This window comes from Solanum dulcamara, chromosome 12 (genome assembly GCF_947179165.1).
Source record: "Solanum dulcamara chromosome 12, daSolDulc1.2, whole genome shotgun sequence".
Lineage (NCBI taxonomy): Eukaryota > Viridiplantae > Streptophyta > Magnoliopsida > Solanales > Solanaceae > Solanum > Solanum dulcamara.
In genome coordinates, this window is record NC_077248.1 from 4,597,412 (window position 1) to 4,611,834 (window position 14,423).

General features: G+C 31.3%; 2 protein-coding genes across 2 annotated transcripts; both read left to right on the forward strand.

Annotated features, from left to right (window-relative positions):
• Positions 1 to 218: 218 nt before the first annotated feature.
• Positions 219 to 5,506, forward strand: LOC129877744 (late blight resistance protein R1-A-like). The gene is made up of 3 exons (XM_055953272.1): positions 219 to 2,917; positions 3,002 to 4,126; positions 5,228 to 5,506. Exons 1-2 carry the CDS (start codon positions 273 to 275, stop codon positions 4,110 to 4,112), a joined length of 3,756 nt encoding a protein of 1,251 aa, XP_055809247.1. The 5' UTR covers positions 219 to 272; the 3' UTR covers positions 4,113 to 4,126; positions 5,228 to 5,506.
• A 6,834-nt stretch (positions 5,507 to 12,340) lies between these two features.
• Positions 12,341 to 13,565, forward strand: LOC129876339 (uncharacterized). Its single transcript, XM_055951749.1, has one exon. It carries the CDS (start codon positions 12,429 to 12,431, stop codon positions 13,341 to 13,343), a length of 915 nt encoding a protein of 304 aa, XP_055807724.1. The 5' UTR covers positions 12,341 to 12,428; the 3' UTR covers positions 13,344 to 13,565.
• The last annotated feature ends 858 nt before the right edge of the window (positions 13,566 to 14,423 follow it).

Genomic DNA, 14,423 nt, shown 5'->3' on the forward strand with positions numbered 1-14,423 from the left:
GCAAGTTGATTGTTAATGCAGAAATGTATCCTCATTCTTCTAATTAATGTTCTTATAGATCCACTTTGATGTTATATTATTTCATGTAGATCTATTAATAACCCTGTAATATGATAATTAATGAAATCTGTCCTTGATAGTATTAATTTATACTCTAAATAACAAAGGTTATCTAATTTTATAATTGAAGCAACTTAAGTGTTTGTGTAATTGTATAAATGAAAGTTGGAAACAATTAATCTCTGAAAACAAAATTCTAAAAAAGAACTATAATGTCTTCAGAGAATTATCATCCTCTTGATCTTTTGCAACAGATTGAAGATGAAAGGGGTTCACTCTTGCTGGAGACTTTGAAAGATCGAATCGATTTCCTTAAAAGGGAGTTCAAATTCCTTGATATTTTACTCAGTCTGCAGAACTTCATACATGAAAGTTACATGCTAGAGGTCATACAGAAAGTGCAAGTTCTGTTTCAGGAGGCTGCAGGAGACGTTGGAAATCATGTGTACAGGCTCGAGCACGTTGGTCCAGATTTTGATCTCATGTTCTCTCAAGTGCAAAACAAGATTTGGACTACGAAGTTGGAAATTAGAGCTGAATACTTGGTTCCGGAAATATCATTTCAACTTTCATCCAAGAAGCGTGGAGTTGTTGCTAATCCCATATTTGTAACGGAATTCATCGACAGTGTGGTGGTGAATCTCAGTGATATAATGAAGATTTCTGATTTGCATTCATCACAAATAGAAGAGGTGTTAAAGGAGTTGAATTTACTGACAACTTTTGTATGCTTTGTTTCAAACAGATGCATAGAGACTCAAAGCCAACATGATTTCTTCACTCATGTTTTAGTTTTGGCTGGCCACGCAGCGATGATTCCTTGGTTGTATTTTCCATGCCATGCCAATGGAGATCAAGACTCAGCTTTAGATGAAATGAATATTTTGCTATCTGAACTCCTGCGAATGAGAATTAAGCCCATTCAACCATGCATCCGCAAGATCTATGTTGAGGTTCTTCAAGCTTTGAAGTCAACACAATCACGATGGTATCCCGTTATCCCAATTGAGTATGTAGCTGATTGTGAGGCTAGCTTTGTAAAGAGTCTCCTACACAATCTGGAAGAGATATCAACTACTAGTACCCCAAGTCGAATAGTTGCTTTAAAAGATCAAATGGCAACCCTTCAGGAGATGATGAACCTCCTGAGATCCAATCTCATTCCTCTGCCAATGGAAGATCTTATATTTCATATTCAAGATATAGACACTATAATTGTTGATGTTGGACTTCTCGTTTACTCGTTATATGATAACGAGAAGGAGAAGGAAGATGTGACTTTTGAGGAAATGAATGAAGCATCAGTTCTTGATTTTCCAAGCAACATTCAGCATATCAGGGCAGTGATCTACCTCATCATACGGAAGGCCTTCCAATCTAATTTGCCAAGGATTCATGGACTAGGCTATGTCGATTTTCTTTTAAACAACCTGAAGGAGTTCCAAGGCCGTTACTCAAATTCACTTGATTTTGTCAAGAATCACCTTCAAAGAATTCAGGACGAACTTCAGAGCGTGCAACTTTTTCTCAAGGATGTTGCAGAAGAGCGACACAATAAGCATGAAAGACTTCAAGATTGTGCTACATTATTGATTGGAAAAGCATATGAGGTAGAATTCGTGGTTGATGCCTGTATAAGCAAAGAAGTTCCCGACTGGTGTCTTGTGCTTTGGTTCATAGACATCATAGAGGAGATTATACATATCAAGACAGAGATAATGCAGATTCAGGAAAAGAAAATGGTTGAGTTTGGCATAGTACTACATGATACTACTGCCACTGCTCATGCATCAACACAATTGGCGACGACTCCAATGATGAATCAAGAAATTGTAGGCTTTGAGGATGTGATGGGAGCATTAAAAGAAAAGCTAATCAAAGGATCCAAAGAGCTAGACGTCGTCTCAATTGTCGGAATGCCTGGACTAGGTAAGACGACTTTGGCCAACAAACTTTATTTTGATGAGCTTGTAAAATCTCACTTCGATATTCGTGCACAGTGCTGTGTGTCTCAAGTGTATACTCGTAAGGACTTGTTACTAGCCATTCTGCGTGATGCTATTGGTCATATCCCTGATTTTCCTAGACCGCCTAGTGATGCTGATGTAGCAGATAGGCTACGTAAAGTTTTGTTGCCCAAGAGATATCTTATCCTTGTTGATGACATATGGGAAACTACTGCGTGGGATGATTTGAGTTCTTGTTTTTATGATTCTAATAATGGTAGTCGAATTATTCTCACCACGCGAGATCATGAAGTTGCCGTTTATGCAAAATCTGTTAGTGATCCTCTTCAGCTTCGTATGTTTAAGGAAGATGAAAGTTGGAAGTTACTTGAAAAGAAAGTGTTTGGTAAAGAAAGCTTCTCTCCACATCTCACTGAAGTTGGGAAAGAAATAGCAAAGAAATGTGGAAGGCTGCCTCTTTCAGTTGTTCTGGTGGCAGGTATTCTCGCGAAGACGGAGAAGAAAGAACACTGTTGGAGACAAGTGGCTGCAGAATTAGGTCCGCACATTCACAATGATTCAAACGACATTATAGAGAAAAGTTATCAGCATTTACCTTATCATCTCCGACTTTGCTTTCTTTATTTTGGAGCATTTCTAGAGGATGAAGAGATTAATGTTTTAAAGTTAACACGGTTATGGATATCAGAAGGATTCATAAAAAGTTGCAAAGACGAGAATTTAGAAGATACAGCAGAATGTTACTTGGAGAATCTTATTGGAAGAAATGTAGTGACGGATGTTAAGAGGAGTTCTACTGGTAAGGTCAAAACATGTAAGATCCATGACCTATTGCTTGATTTCTGCAAGGAAAGAGCTAGCAAGGAGAATCTTCTACTATGGATAAACAGGTAATACGCCAAGCAATGATACTTTATTTTTTCATACAAATAGAGAAGTCAAGTTATCTTACAGTTTATTTTATATCTTCACAGGAATCAAAATGCGAATCCTTCTTCTTGTATTTATTCTGACAAGCAGCTTGCTCAACGTCGCATGTCCATTTATGGTGGGAAGCACGAGGCATGGAGTTCGTCTTGCTCACTTGTTGGCTCTGTATTTTACAGAAATGAAAAAAGTCGCGTTGCAATTTACCATGCCTCACACTTTTTTCGCAACTTCAAGTTTGTAAAAGTGTTGGATTTGGAGTTCATCTATATTGATTCTATCCCAACTGAGTTACCTTACTTGAGGTATTTTGCCGCAACAATGACTTGTGATATAGTTACCTCATCCATAGCCAATCTTGTGAACCTTGAGACGCTGATACTTAGATCATCTGGAAGAAGTTTTTCACTGCCTATTGCACTTTTGAAGATAGATAAATTGAGACATCTTCAGACATACTTCGAAACTTATTTCACTTCACATGTTGCAGAGGAATTACTTGTCAATAACCCCTCAAAGTTTCATGGGTGTGAAACTCTTTCCTTTCTACGTTTTTCTCAGGCTGAGGATATGGAATTGATGTTGAGAAAAGCACCTAATCTCCGGAAACTGAAATGTTCATTGAATGATTATTCCAAATCGTTCCCTGTCTTGAATTTGCTGACAAAGCTAGAGACTGTAAAGATTTACTCCCGAAGGCTTCCATTCGGAAGAGATGCATACATCTTCCCATCATATCTCAAAAAGTTGACACTATGCTATGCCAAATTGGGCGGTCCTGACGAATCAAATATTGCAATGCTTCCCAACTTGGAGGTACTAAAACTGAAGTCCATTGAGTTTTACAATAAGGAATGGAAAGTGAGCAATGATATTGAGTACTCTTTCCCTCAACTTAAGGTGTTGAAAATAGTACATTGTTATTGGTTTGACAAATGGAATGTCTCCGACGATGCTTTCCCTTGCCTCGAGCGTTTGGTTTTGTTTGGTTGCAAACGTCTCGAGGAAATCCCTTCACATTTCGAAGACAAACCTTCTTTGAAGTCCATTGAGGTAAAGTGGTGCAACGAATCCGTCGTGCAGTCAGCTATGAATATCCAGGAAGCACAAGTTGATTATATGCAAAATTGTGGTTTCAAGATCTTCATCAACCAGTAGTGAATAATTATCAGGTACACTACTGAGAACTACATTTCTGGTATGGGGAGAATTGTGTTGGTCTTACTTGAGAATTCTTTTTTCTTTTTGATGATTACCTTGAAATATTCGTCTATGCAACGTGATTTTTGTAAAATGAGGTTGAATTGTTCCAGTGATAGTAAATCTTCAATCCTAGTCGACCCATCTCCAAAGTAAGATTCAGCTCTTTTGTTTTTTGTTTTTTGTTTGATGATGTGTTTTTGCTCTGAGGAAAAGTGCTTTACTAGCTCGTACGCTTGCCAGAACCACCATTGCAAGATGTAAGATACATTGTTGGGTTTTTGGTTTTGTTTACCTTGATTAATTCCACGAGGTACCTGTTACCTCCCGGTAGCACATGTATCGGGTAACTCTTGAACATATGTGAAGAAATCGTTTTGTCTTATGGTTATCGACCCATGTCATTTGTATCTTATTAATTATGTCATGCCAGTTTCAAAAGTTGATTGTAGCAAGAGGAGTTAGAATTTGGAAGTTTTTATGCTTTATACTCATATATTTATCTCCCCAACTATTGTGTGCTGCTTGCGTCAAATTTGTTCTTGTTTTTATTTCTCTGGGTGGGTAGAACTGCAGTCAAACTGTATGGTCCTTGGAATTGATTTGGATCAAAATGTAGATGACTGAAAGGTTATATGGTTGCGATAAAACTTCTGGTAGAAGGATTTACACAAGAGCAATGACTGGTAAAAGGATGTTATATTTGTTTCTTTCCTCTGAGATTACTAATTTTAGAAGCTTATTAGCTGCTAATCTAGAACCAGAAAAATGCTCAAATTTTCTGTATTCATGGGAAGCCTGAGGTTAGTGTAATTTGAGCGTTCAGTAAATTTCTGTATGCTCAAATTTTCATTTTATGTGTGCTCGTAATTGTTAACCGTTAACTTTATTTGAAAATGTGTATAGGTAGATTGGCAACATTGTGATTATAGTGAGCCTCCTCCCTTGCATTTCAACATCTTACATACATCATCTCTGGTAGCTTGTGGTGTGACAATGTAAATATTCTGGTCCCTCGAGTCAGAGTATACGTACATTCAACTGCATGGTAAATCACTTGTTTTCGTTTATAGATTCGTGTCAATGTGGAAGCAAAGCAAAGGACTTTAAAGCACTATGTTTTGACTTTGGCTAGAAGGTACTTCTCTGAGCATGAATTAGAAGGCTTGATGACTATTATAGATTGCCATCTTCAGCACCAGGAGTTTATGAAGTTATGGACACTAAAGGTTAGTTTAATTGATTTTACTCTAGTTATTGCCCGGTTTCTTTAAGTGAAGAGCATGTTAAAATCACTCGAATTAAAACTCTTAAAATGTAAGTGCTGCTAGTCAAATGCAATGGTTTCAAGCCATGGTTTGTTTCGATCACACAATTTATTTTCCTCTTCATTTTATCTCTAGTATGATCTGTTTTAATATGCTTTCGCTTGAGTTGATGGTCTATCGGAAAAAACCTCTCTACCTCCATTGTAGGGCGAAAGAGAAAAATCAAAGTTGTCTTTGTTTTTCCGCTATAAGCCAATAACCATTTTATATCTGGTACCCATTTAATAGGAGGCGCTCCTACGGGGGATTTCTCCATTTTTCCCGCTTCAAACTCTAGATCTCTGGTTAACTTATTAAAAAGAAAAATTCTAAATCTCTGATTAGAGAATCCCTAAATTAGTTTTCATGTTATTAGTAGTAAATTGAGCTTCTCTATAAAAGCAGATTGCTCTATTGATGTTGCTTTCTGAGTCAAATAGTAGCTTCATTCGAAGAGATCAAATTACTAATTAATCACAAAGTGCGGTAAGTTGTATATATATTATGTTCATGATTATTGAAGAGTAGGTAAATATTTCTTAGCATCAGTTATACCAAACAATACTACTATCATGATTAAAATAAAAATTATTTAACTATTGTTTGTGATAACCATGTTTGTTATGGCACATTTTCTCATATATTTATTGATGTAACACGAATAAGAATCAAGCATGTATTATATCACTATATGTATTTTATTATGTGAAAAAAACTAAAATAAAACAAACAAATAAAAAGATATAGACAACAAAATAAGAACTAGCAGCCAAAAGCACACGGGCAGATATAGTTTATATTTACCGAGTTTAATTTTTAAAATTTTAATAATTTTTCACACACGTGTGAGTGAATTTTTTAAAATTTTATAACTTTAAATTTGAAAAAATAATAAAAACTTTAAATATTGAACTATTAAATTTACATACTGAATTCTCTCTTCGAAAAAATATAGAGTGAGTACATTCAAGATGTAGACTTTGTAATACTATAAATTATTATTTTTTAATTACATAACATGATGAAAATATTCTCTTGTAATCACTATTCCATATTTCAGGAAAATTGTGTTTCAAAAAAAAAAAAAGGATAGCTAAAATAATAAGGCTCATTCAACTTTTATTTTTACATAAACTCATACGCTATACTATTAAATCCCCCCCCCCCCCCTCCCCCCCATATATATATATATATATAATTGTTCATGCATATAAAATAAATATCAATTTGAGACACAAAATAAAATATTCAAAATAATCCAGCAGTCTCAAACAAAATTTTGTGTTTATAATTGTAAATGAACAAATGAGAGATTAGAGAAAAACATACCATTGATCCAATATTTAGGAGGTTGAAAATGATAACTAGTTCTGACTAAATTTTTAACTAAATCAATACTTGTAGACTCAACTTTCTAAATTTTTTGTGTGAACCATAAATCTCATTATTGAAAAAAAAATTTAGTAGAAAATATATCATTAGAAAAGGCGGAGAAAACATTTTCTTAAGAACTCCAATGAAAAAGTTAGAAAGAATGTGAAGAGTATTTATAAAGAAAAAATAGAGAGGGAGTCAACCAAAAGAATAGCTAAAAGTAAATTGATATTGTTTTTAAAATTTAGAAACAAATTGCAACCAAAAGAATAGCTAAAAGTAAATTGATATTGTTATAAAATTTAGAAACAAATAGCCAACCAACATAATAACAAAATATAGGACTCAGAACACAAATTTATTAAAGAAAAAATAGAGATAGAATTAACCAATAAAATAGCAAAAGATAAAATTGAGATTGTTATTATAATTTTTAAAAACAAATAGAGATATAGTGAACCTAAAAAATCATATTAAAAAGAAGAAATTGATATTGTTACTATAAAATTAGGAACTAAAAGTTAATTGCAGATTTATCTGTTTTGGAAAAAAATCATTTTGTTGGATTTTTTTTTTTCTTACAAATGTGTTTGGACAATGAAATTTTTAGAAAGTTAGAATCAACAAGTGTTGATTTGGTCAAAAACTTATTCAAAACGAATTATCATTTGTGTATTTTATTCGTGTACTTATTGTGTATTGTATAAATATTTTTATAAGGTATAGTGTTATTAAGTTTAGAACAAAAATCTGATAGCAATAATGTTATTTGGATTATGTCAAGTTAATAAGTTAGCCATGTGTGTGTAATACATTATCTTAGATCTTGTTGCATAGAAAATTTTATCTAAAATATGAAGATTTGAATAATTTAATTCAAGATCTGAAATATTTTTACTATTAAAAAAAAGAAATAATCTTTCTTTTCTTTTCTTTTTTAAATAAAGATTTTGCACTCTTTTTCCCCCTGCAAATTTCAATATTTTTTAAAGTAAAAATTAACTGATGAATCAATATTACAAAATTTTGTCAGGCTTAAAACAAAAACTTTATTAGTATCCAAGTTGTACTTGTATAACATAATTCAATATGTTGTCATCATGTATATAAGGGGATTTAGAATTTGAAGTCTATGGAGTTCATATAACGATCTTAAATTAATTTATACAACAGAAACGAGCCAAAGGTATCCTAATGTATGAAAAATGACACAATAACGTCCTTCAACTTTTAGATATAAAAATATCCTTAACCTCTAATTTTTGACTTAAGGATACCTCTCAAACAAATTCTGAATCTAGCTCAAATTTTTCTCTTTAAATAGTATGTGACCTATTATAATTTTTCACGTTTTAAATTTAGAATTAAATAAAAGTCACCCATATTTTAAATCCATCCTGCTTTTGATTCATTTTTTCTTAAACCTCCGATTCTTCATCCTTATTAGAACAAAACATTTCGCCCTTGATAATAGTCAATAAAACACTTTCGATTTAATTTTTTAAGAAAGACTGTGAATTTTCTCAAAGGTTCATTACATAGATAAGTTAACCACTTAAATTAGGTCACCGGCCTCCTTTAACTATACAAATTAGGATCAATAAGTCGTAAAGCCTCATGTTTGTTCCAATTGACAATGATATGCATAATAAAAAGAAATGACAAATTTTATGTGGTGAACTTATTTATGTAATAAGCATTTGAGAACTAGCGCAATTTTTTTTAAAAACTTGAAATCTACAATGTCTAATAGGAACTTGTGATATTTATTTAAAGCAAACCATAATTCAAATACCTAAATGAAATTAGTTGAAAATAACTTACAAACCAAACATTTGAAGGTTATAAACTGTATGAAAATTAAGAAGGGTGAATTATATAGCTATAATTTTTAGCATAAGATAAATATACAACAACATTTGGAGGTTATAAACTGTATGAAAATTAAGAGGTGTGAATTATATAGCTATAATTTTTAGCATAAGATAAATATACAACAACATATTGAGCTTTGGTCATTTTAGGTCACTAGGATCAGCCACAATTTTCAAGGAATAGACTAAATTCCAATCCATCCTTTCTTGACAGAATTTTTTGAAACAATATCCGATTCATTGATTCATTTTCACAAAATTCTTCGATTCTTGCTAAGATTATAGAAATTTTTTATGCATAAAAATTGTCATAATTCAATTTCAATCCCTTGTTTTCATCTATCAATCATTGTATCGTCTGGAATATATCTATTTTTTTTATGTCATAGGTACTAATTATGTAGCACTCAAATCTAATAACATCAAGAATAACTTTAAGATTGTGTTTAACGTTTCTCACCATCGTGTCCATACTATTTGTATGATTCAATAATACTGAAAAAAAATGAGGACATTTCCAATTTTCAATCTTGGTAGAGGTATGAATTGAATGTTGAGCTTTGGTCCATTTTAAGAAATCCGCACTCTGTATAATATTGCTACTTTTCATCTTCTAGCACTACCAATCAACATTCCCCAATGTCTTTTTCTACCCAACCAAAGTATTGTTGGGTCATGAAAATGGATCTTGTTAACGACTACTAATGGATTGTTATCGAACTTGATTCATTTATGGGAGTGATGGTTAAGAAAAATCAGCAGATATGACATAATTTTGCACTTGAGTATTATATCATCCACTATTTTGAGGTAGAGAATAACATGCTTGTTATCTTGAAAAAAAAGTGACTACATCGGATCATTTATCGTATTTATTGAACACTTTAGATGGATAAATTGTGTGCTTTAAGCGAATCCAACTAATTAAGTCAATGGATACTGAGCCCAAACAATATTGCCCCATACTAATCTTTTTGAATTGTTACTGATTGAATAAATGGTACACTTCATTGTAATATATTAGACCTATTGAAAAAAAAGGAAAGACTAACCAAATTCATAATGAATTGAGATTTTAGCTAAATTTTAGTGAGAATTACTAAGTATGAAAATCGATTTTACCATTGGGATCTATTGTTTGTTGTTTGGAACCATCCAAACCAAGACCATAAAAAAGAATTATTGGAAAATAATTAGTAAGGTCAATACGCCAATTAAATTTGGGAAAAAAATTTGGAACTTTTACTCCAATTGAACATTTAATGAAAGTAAGATTGTACAATATAAAAAGTTAAAACAATCTCAAATTGTCGATTTCCTGTTTTGACTGCCTCTAATTTAAAATGAGCTTTTCACATTCAAAATTAAAGGTTTATTAAAATCAATATGTTAAAAAAATGCATTTTAAATCTAATTTAATCACAAAAGTTAATTCAAAAGGTGAGAATTGTTCAAAATCAAATAAAAAGACCAATTTATTTTCATTCCATCTATGTGAGACTCAACACACCTTACATATTCAAGACTAAACATCAAAAGGGTGAATAATTTAACATAGAGATCCAACATTGACGAATCATGATTGGGATAAATATGAATCTAATATCATATTAAAACGTAAAAATTACCAAGATCATATAAAAAGATCTATTTTTTTTTTGGAAATTATGTTAATGAGGCCATTATTTAATTCTCAAGTCTTCAGTCTCCGGTCTTTACTATCCATATAAGTATTAATTTTTTTCGTATTACAAAGTCAATAAAGAGGTGAGAATATCCACTTGACCAACAATAGTAGGTAATTGGAATTAGGGGCTAAGACACTTTGAGTCGTTTGATTTGAAATTAAGGAGTTATAAATTTAATTATAATATTAGATTAGTAATAATGAAATTATTTAGTGGATGTGTTTTTTATTTTAGTAAATTGACTGATATAACCAAAATGAGCCGCATCATAAAAAAGGTAACAAAAGAATTTGCAATGTCGAGAATGAAACTTATGTTCTTTTAGTTGAGGATCACAATTCATTTTATAAAAGAAAAAAAGATATGCAATATTATTTATACGATAAAAAAAAAAAAAAAATATATATATATATCACTTTTTAATAAAAAATATATTCGATTTAAATCGCGAGGTATTTTAGATTCCACTCCAAATTACTTTCAAACAAGGGTCCATGGGTTGGCACGTGCATTGTTGTCATATGAAATACGATCAATTGGTCACACAATTTGGTACTCTTAAGTCTGTCCTCATCGAATATGACTAAAAACAACTCATTATTAATTTAAATAATTAAACATTGCTTAGTTGGTGTTGGGATCCCATCAATCTTTCAATTATTAAATGGATTATTGTTTGTAAATTGTTGCTGCAATTAAAATAAATAAATAATTTTGAGTTATATATATATATATATATATATATATATATATATATATATATATATATATGCTAGTTGCAGTGTAATGTATTATGGTCACTAATTAATGTATATTACAAAAAAATTACTACGGAGTAATTCTCTAGACTATTAATGTATAGTTGTATACCGTTTTAACAAAACTAGTTCTAAGTGAAGCAACTTTAGAGTCCAATGTCACAAATGAAATGTGATGTAAAAATTAGTTAATATATCTAAGACGTTCATGGTTTGAGTAAAAATTAATTCAAATTGAAAATATCAAATTAAATTGATCTTTTATTTGATTTGGTTTGGTTTTATAATTTTACGAATTGATAATATTTGATTTGGTTTTAATTTTGTACAAAAAATTAAAGAAATAATCGAACCGACAAATTATATATATATATATATTTTTAAAAATTATATATACATATATATTATTTTGTATGACCATTTTTTTGCATAAAATGCAACAAACTTATTTAAAATAGTAAGGTATAATGCGTCTTTTATTTGTACAACTATATCATTAGCTTGTGCATTATTCAGTAAGTTTATGTTGTTTTGTACATTGAATTAGCTAACAATATAAGCAGGAAGTTAAACATAATTAATGTTCTGATATAAGAATTATCAGATTCAAAATGGCTTGAAAATAATTTATTTATTTTTGAATGAATTATTGTCCTTTTTTCTCTTTTGAATGAATCGTATTTTTTATTATTGTGTATAATTAATAATCGAATAACCAAATCGATGAATATATATTTTATTTGATTTAATTTAATTTTAATAATTTTAAAATTGATTAACTAATTTGATTTTAATTTTGACCAATAATCAATTTAAACCGATCCCATGAACACCCATAATCAAGAGTATAATTATCTGTTTTTTCATCTAGGAAAAATGAATAACAATAGTATTCTTTTAGATAAATGTTATTAAAGTCACTTTTTATATAATCAACTTATTACGGGTCAGATGGAGAATTTCGGATGGGACATGTATTACAACAATAACATATTAGTATAATTTCATAAGTAAAATTTGAGAAAAATAAAATATATACATACCTTATCACTAACTTTATTTTTTGTTTAACTTTTAACTCTAGTAAATTAGTACTATAATTTTATTTTAGTATAAACGTGGTAGATTTTTACCTTCTTCAAATACAGTTATTATCTGCGAGTCCTTTTTAAGGATATTCCACTAAGCAATTTTCAATCCACAGACTCAAATCGCCTCAGAGTTTTGGAATTTTACTTTCAACAGTACTACTCTCTCTCTCTCTTTCTCGATAATGACTCAAGTTGATTTGGAATCACTAGTTCCTACCAATTCCGGTGGAAGTAATGACCGGAAAATTGTATGTGAAACTCTGGCGAAAGCCGCCGGCGTCAAAAATGATATTCCGGACGACGAAAAGGAACTTCCGCCGGATTTCCCGCCGGAATCATTCTGCCTTTCAAAAGATGCCGAACTCGATTGGTTTGATAGAAATGCCTTTCTAGAGCGTAAGGAATCTGCGAAAGGTAACAGTTCACACGGAACGAATGTGACTCCAAATTTGCATCCGAGTTTGAATTCGAGCTCACAACGACTTCCATTGACATTGAAAACTAAAACTACTTTTTTCGGATTACCGAAGAGTAGCTCCGTTGATTCGAAGCGGAAAACATGTAAACCAGTGAATATACGTTTTTTCCCGACGAAACGGTCTGAATCGGCATTGAAAGCGGTTTCCGCTCCTGAACCGGTGTCACCGAAGGTATCGTGTATGGGAAGAGTGAGATCGAAGAAAGGTCGCCGGAAATCATGTGAAGCAGCACAAAAATGTGAAATATCACTCGAGAGATCAAAAAGCAGCAGAGCACCTAAACGTAAAATCGGATTTTATGCACGAGTACTTTCAATGTTCGGGTTCGGTCGGCGTCACATTAAACCGGTGAAGGCTAGTATTGAGAGAACGCATGATTCCATACCAGAAGAGCTAGAGCCAGTTCCGCCGAGAAATAGCAACGCTTTGGTAGTCGAAAAGGTTCGTAAAGTTCCGGTGAGTGTTGAACCGGTTTCGGTTTCCGATTCAAGCGGTTTAGGAGGGATGATGCGGTTCACATCAGGCCGGAGATCGGAATCCTGGGCCGCCGATGAGATCGATGCAGTGCTTTCAGAGTTGGGTACAGATCGGAAAGTGGGTCCCAATGGAAGAAATTGAATTCCAGTCAAGGAGCGCGCGTAAGGTCATTAATCGGACGTGGCAGTAAAATTTACTACATTTTTACTTTTTTTTTTTAATCTTGTTCTCAACTAACAATTTCTTAGTTGAGGTTAAAATCGCATGAAAACTTTTATTTTCAATTTTTGTTGGTTCAACTAGTTATGCCAGAATTATAATGTAAATTCTTTTTTTGAATAAAGTGGATAGTATGATGAATGTTATGTAAAAATTAATTACTACTTATAAAACATTGTATATTTTACTGTGCATAAAAAAAGTATAAAATCAAGTAACTCAACATTTAATATTTAACATGTTCAAAATACTGACATACTACACATTTTATATATTTAATAGAATCTATAGTTTATAAGATTAATAACTTCATTATTCTCGTGCATCAATTTGCGCGCTGCAGTTGCTACTTGTTTTTAATTAATTATGAGTTAGTACTATGAATTTTCACTTAATTAATATGGAGATACATAGAAAACATCCAAATTCTATAGTAACAAAGCGATAGGAAAAGCTACGTTCACTTTTATCTGTTACGTTTAAATTTTCGAGAGTCAAATTGCTTTTGATATTATTTTCTCTGTTCATTATTATTTATTATATTTCAATTTTTAAGAGTCAAAATTATTTTCAATAGTAATTTTTTTGTTTATTTTTATTTGTCATGTTTTGATTTTTGAGAGTCAAATTACATAAAATTTAATTAATATTTTAAAATTTATTTTTTCATCATATTAATATATATAAAAAAGAATACAACTTATATTTTTCATATTATTTCAAATAACTAAATTTAAAATATTATATTAATTAAATTAAATTAATTAAATTAAAAAATTGGTCAAACTATCTCTCATAAAGCAACTAAGGGAGTTCAACAACTCAAAATCTCAATTTGTAAGTTTCTTTGGAATTAGGACAACTTTGAAAAATGTGACATGTTAAAATACTGTTGTTGTTGTTACATGTATATCCAAGTGATTTTAACTTCAACTATATAATTTTGACAATGTAAAAAGTTCAACACTAATAAGTCATATTAATAAGCTAACGACCGGAAAA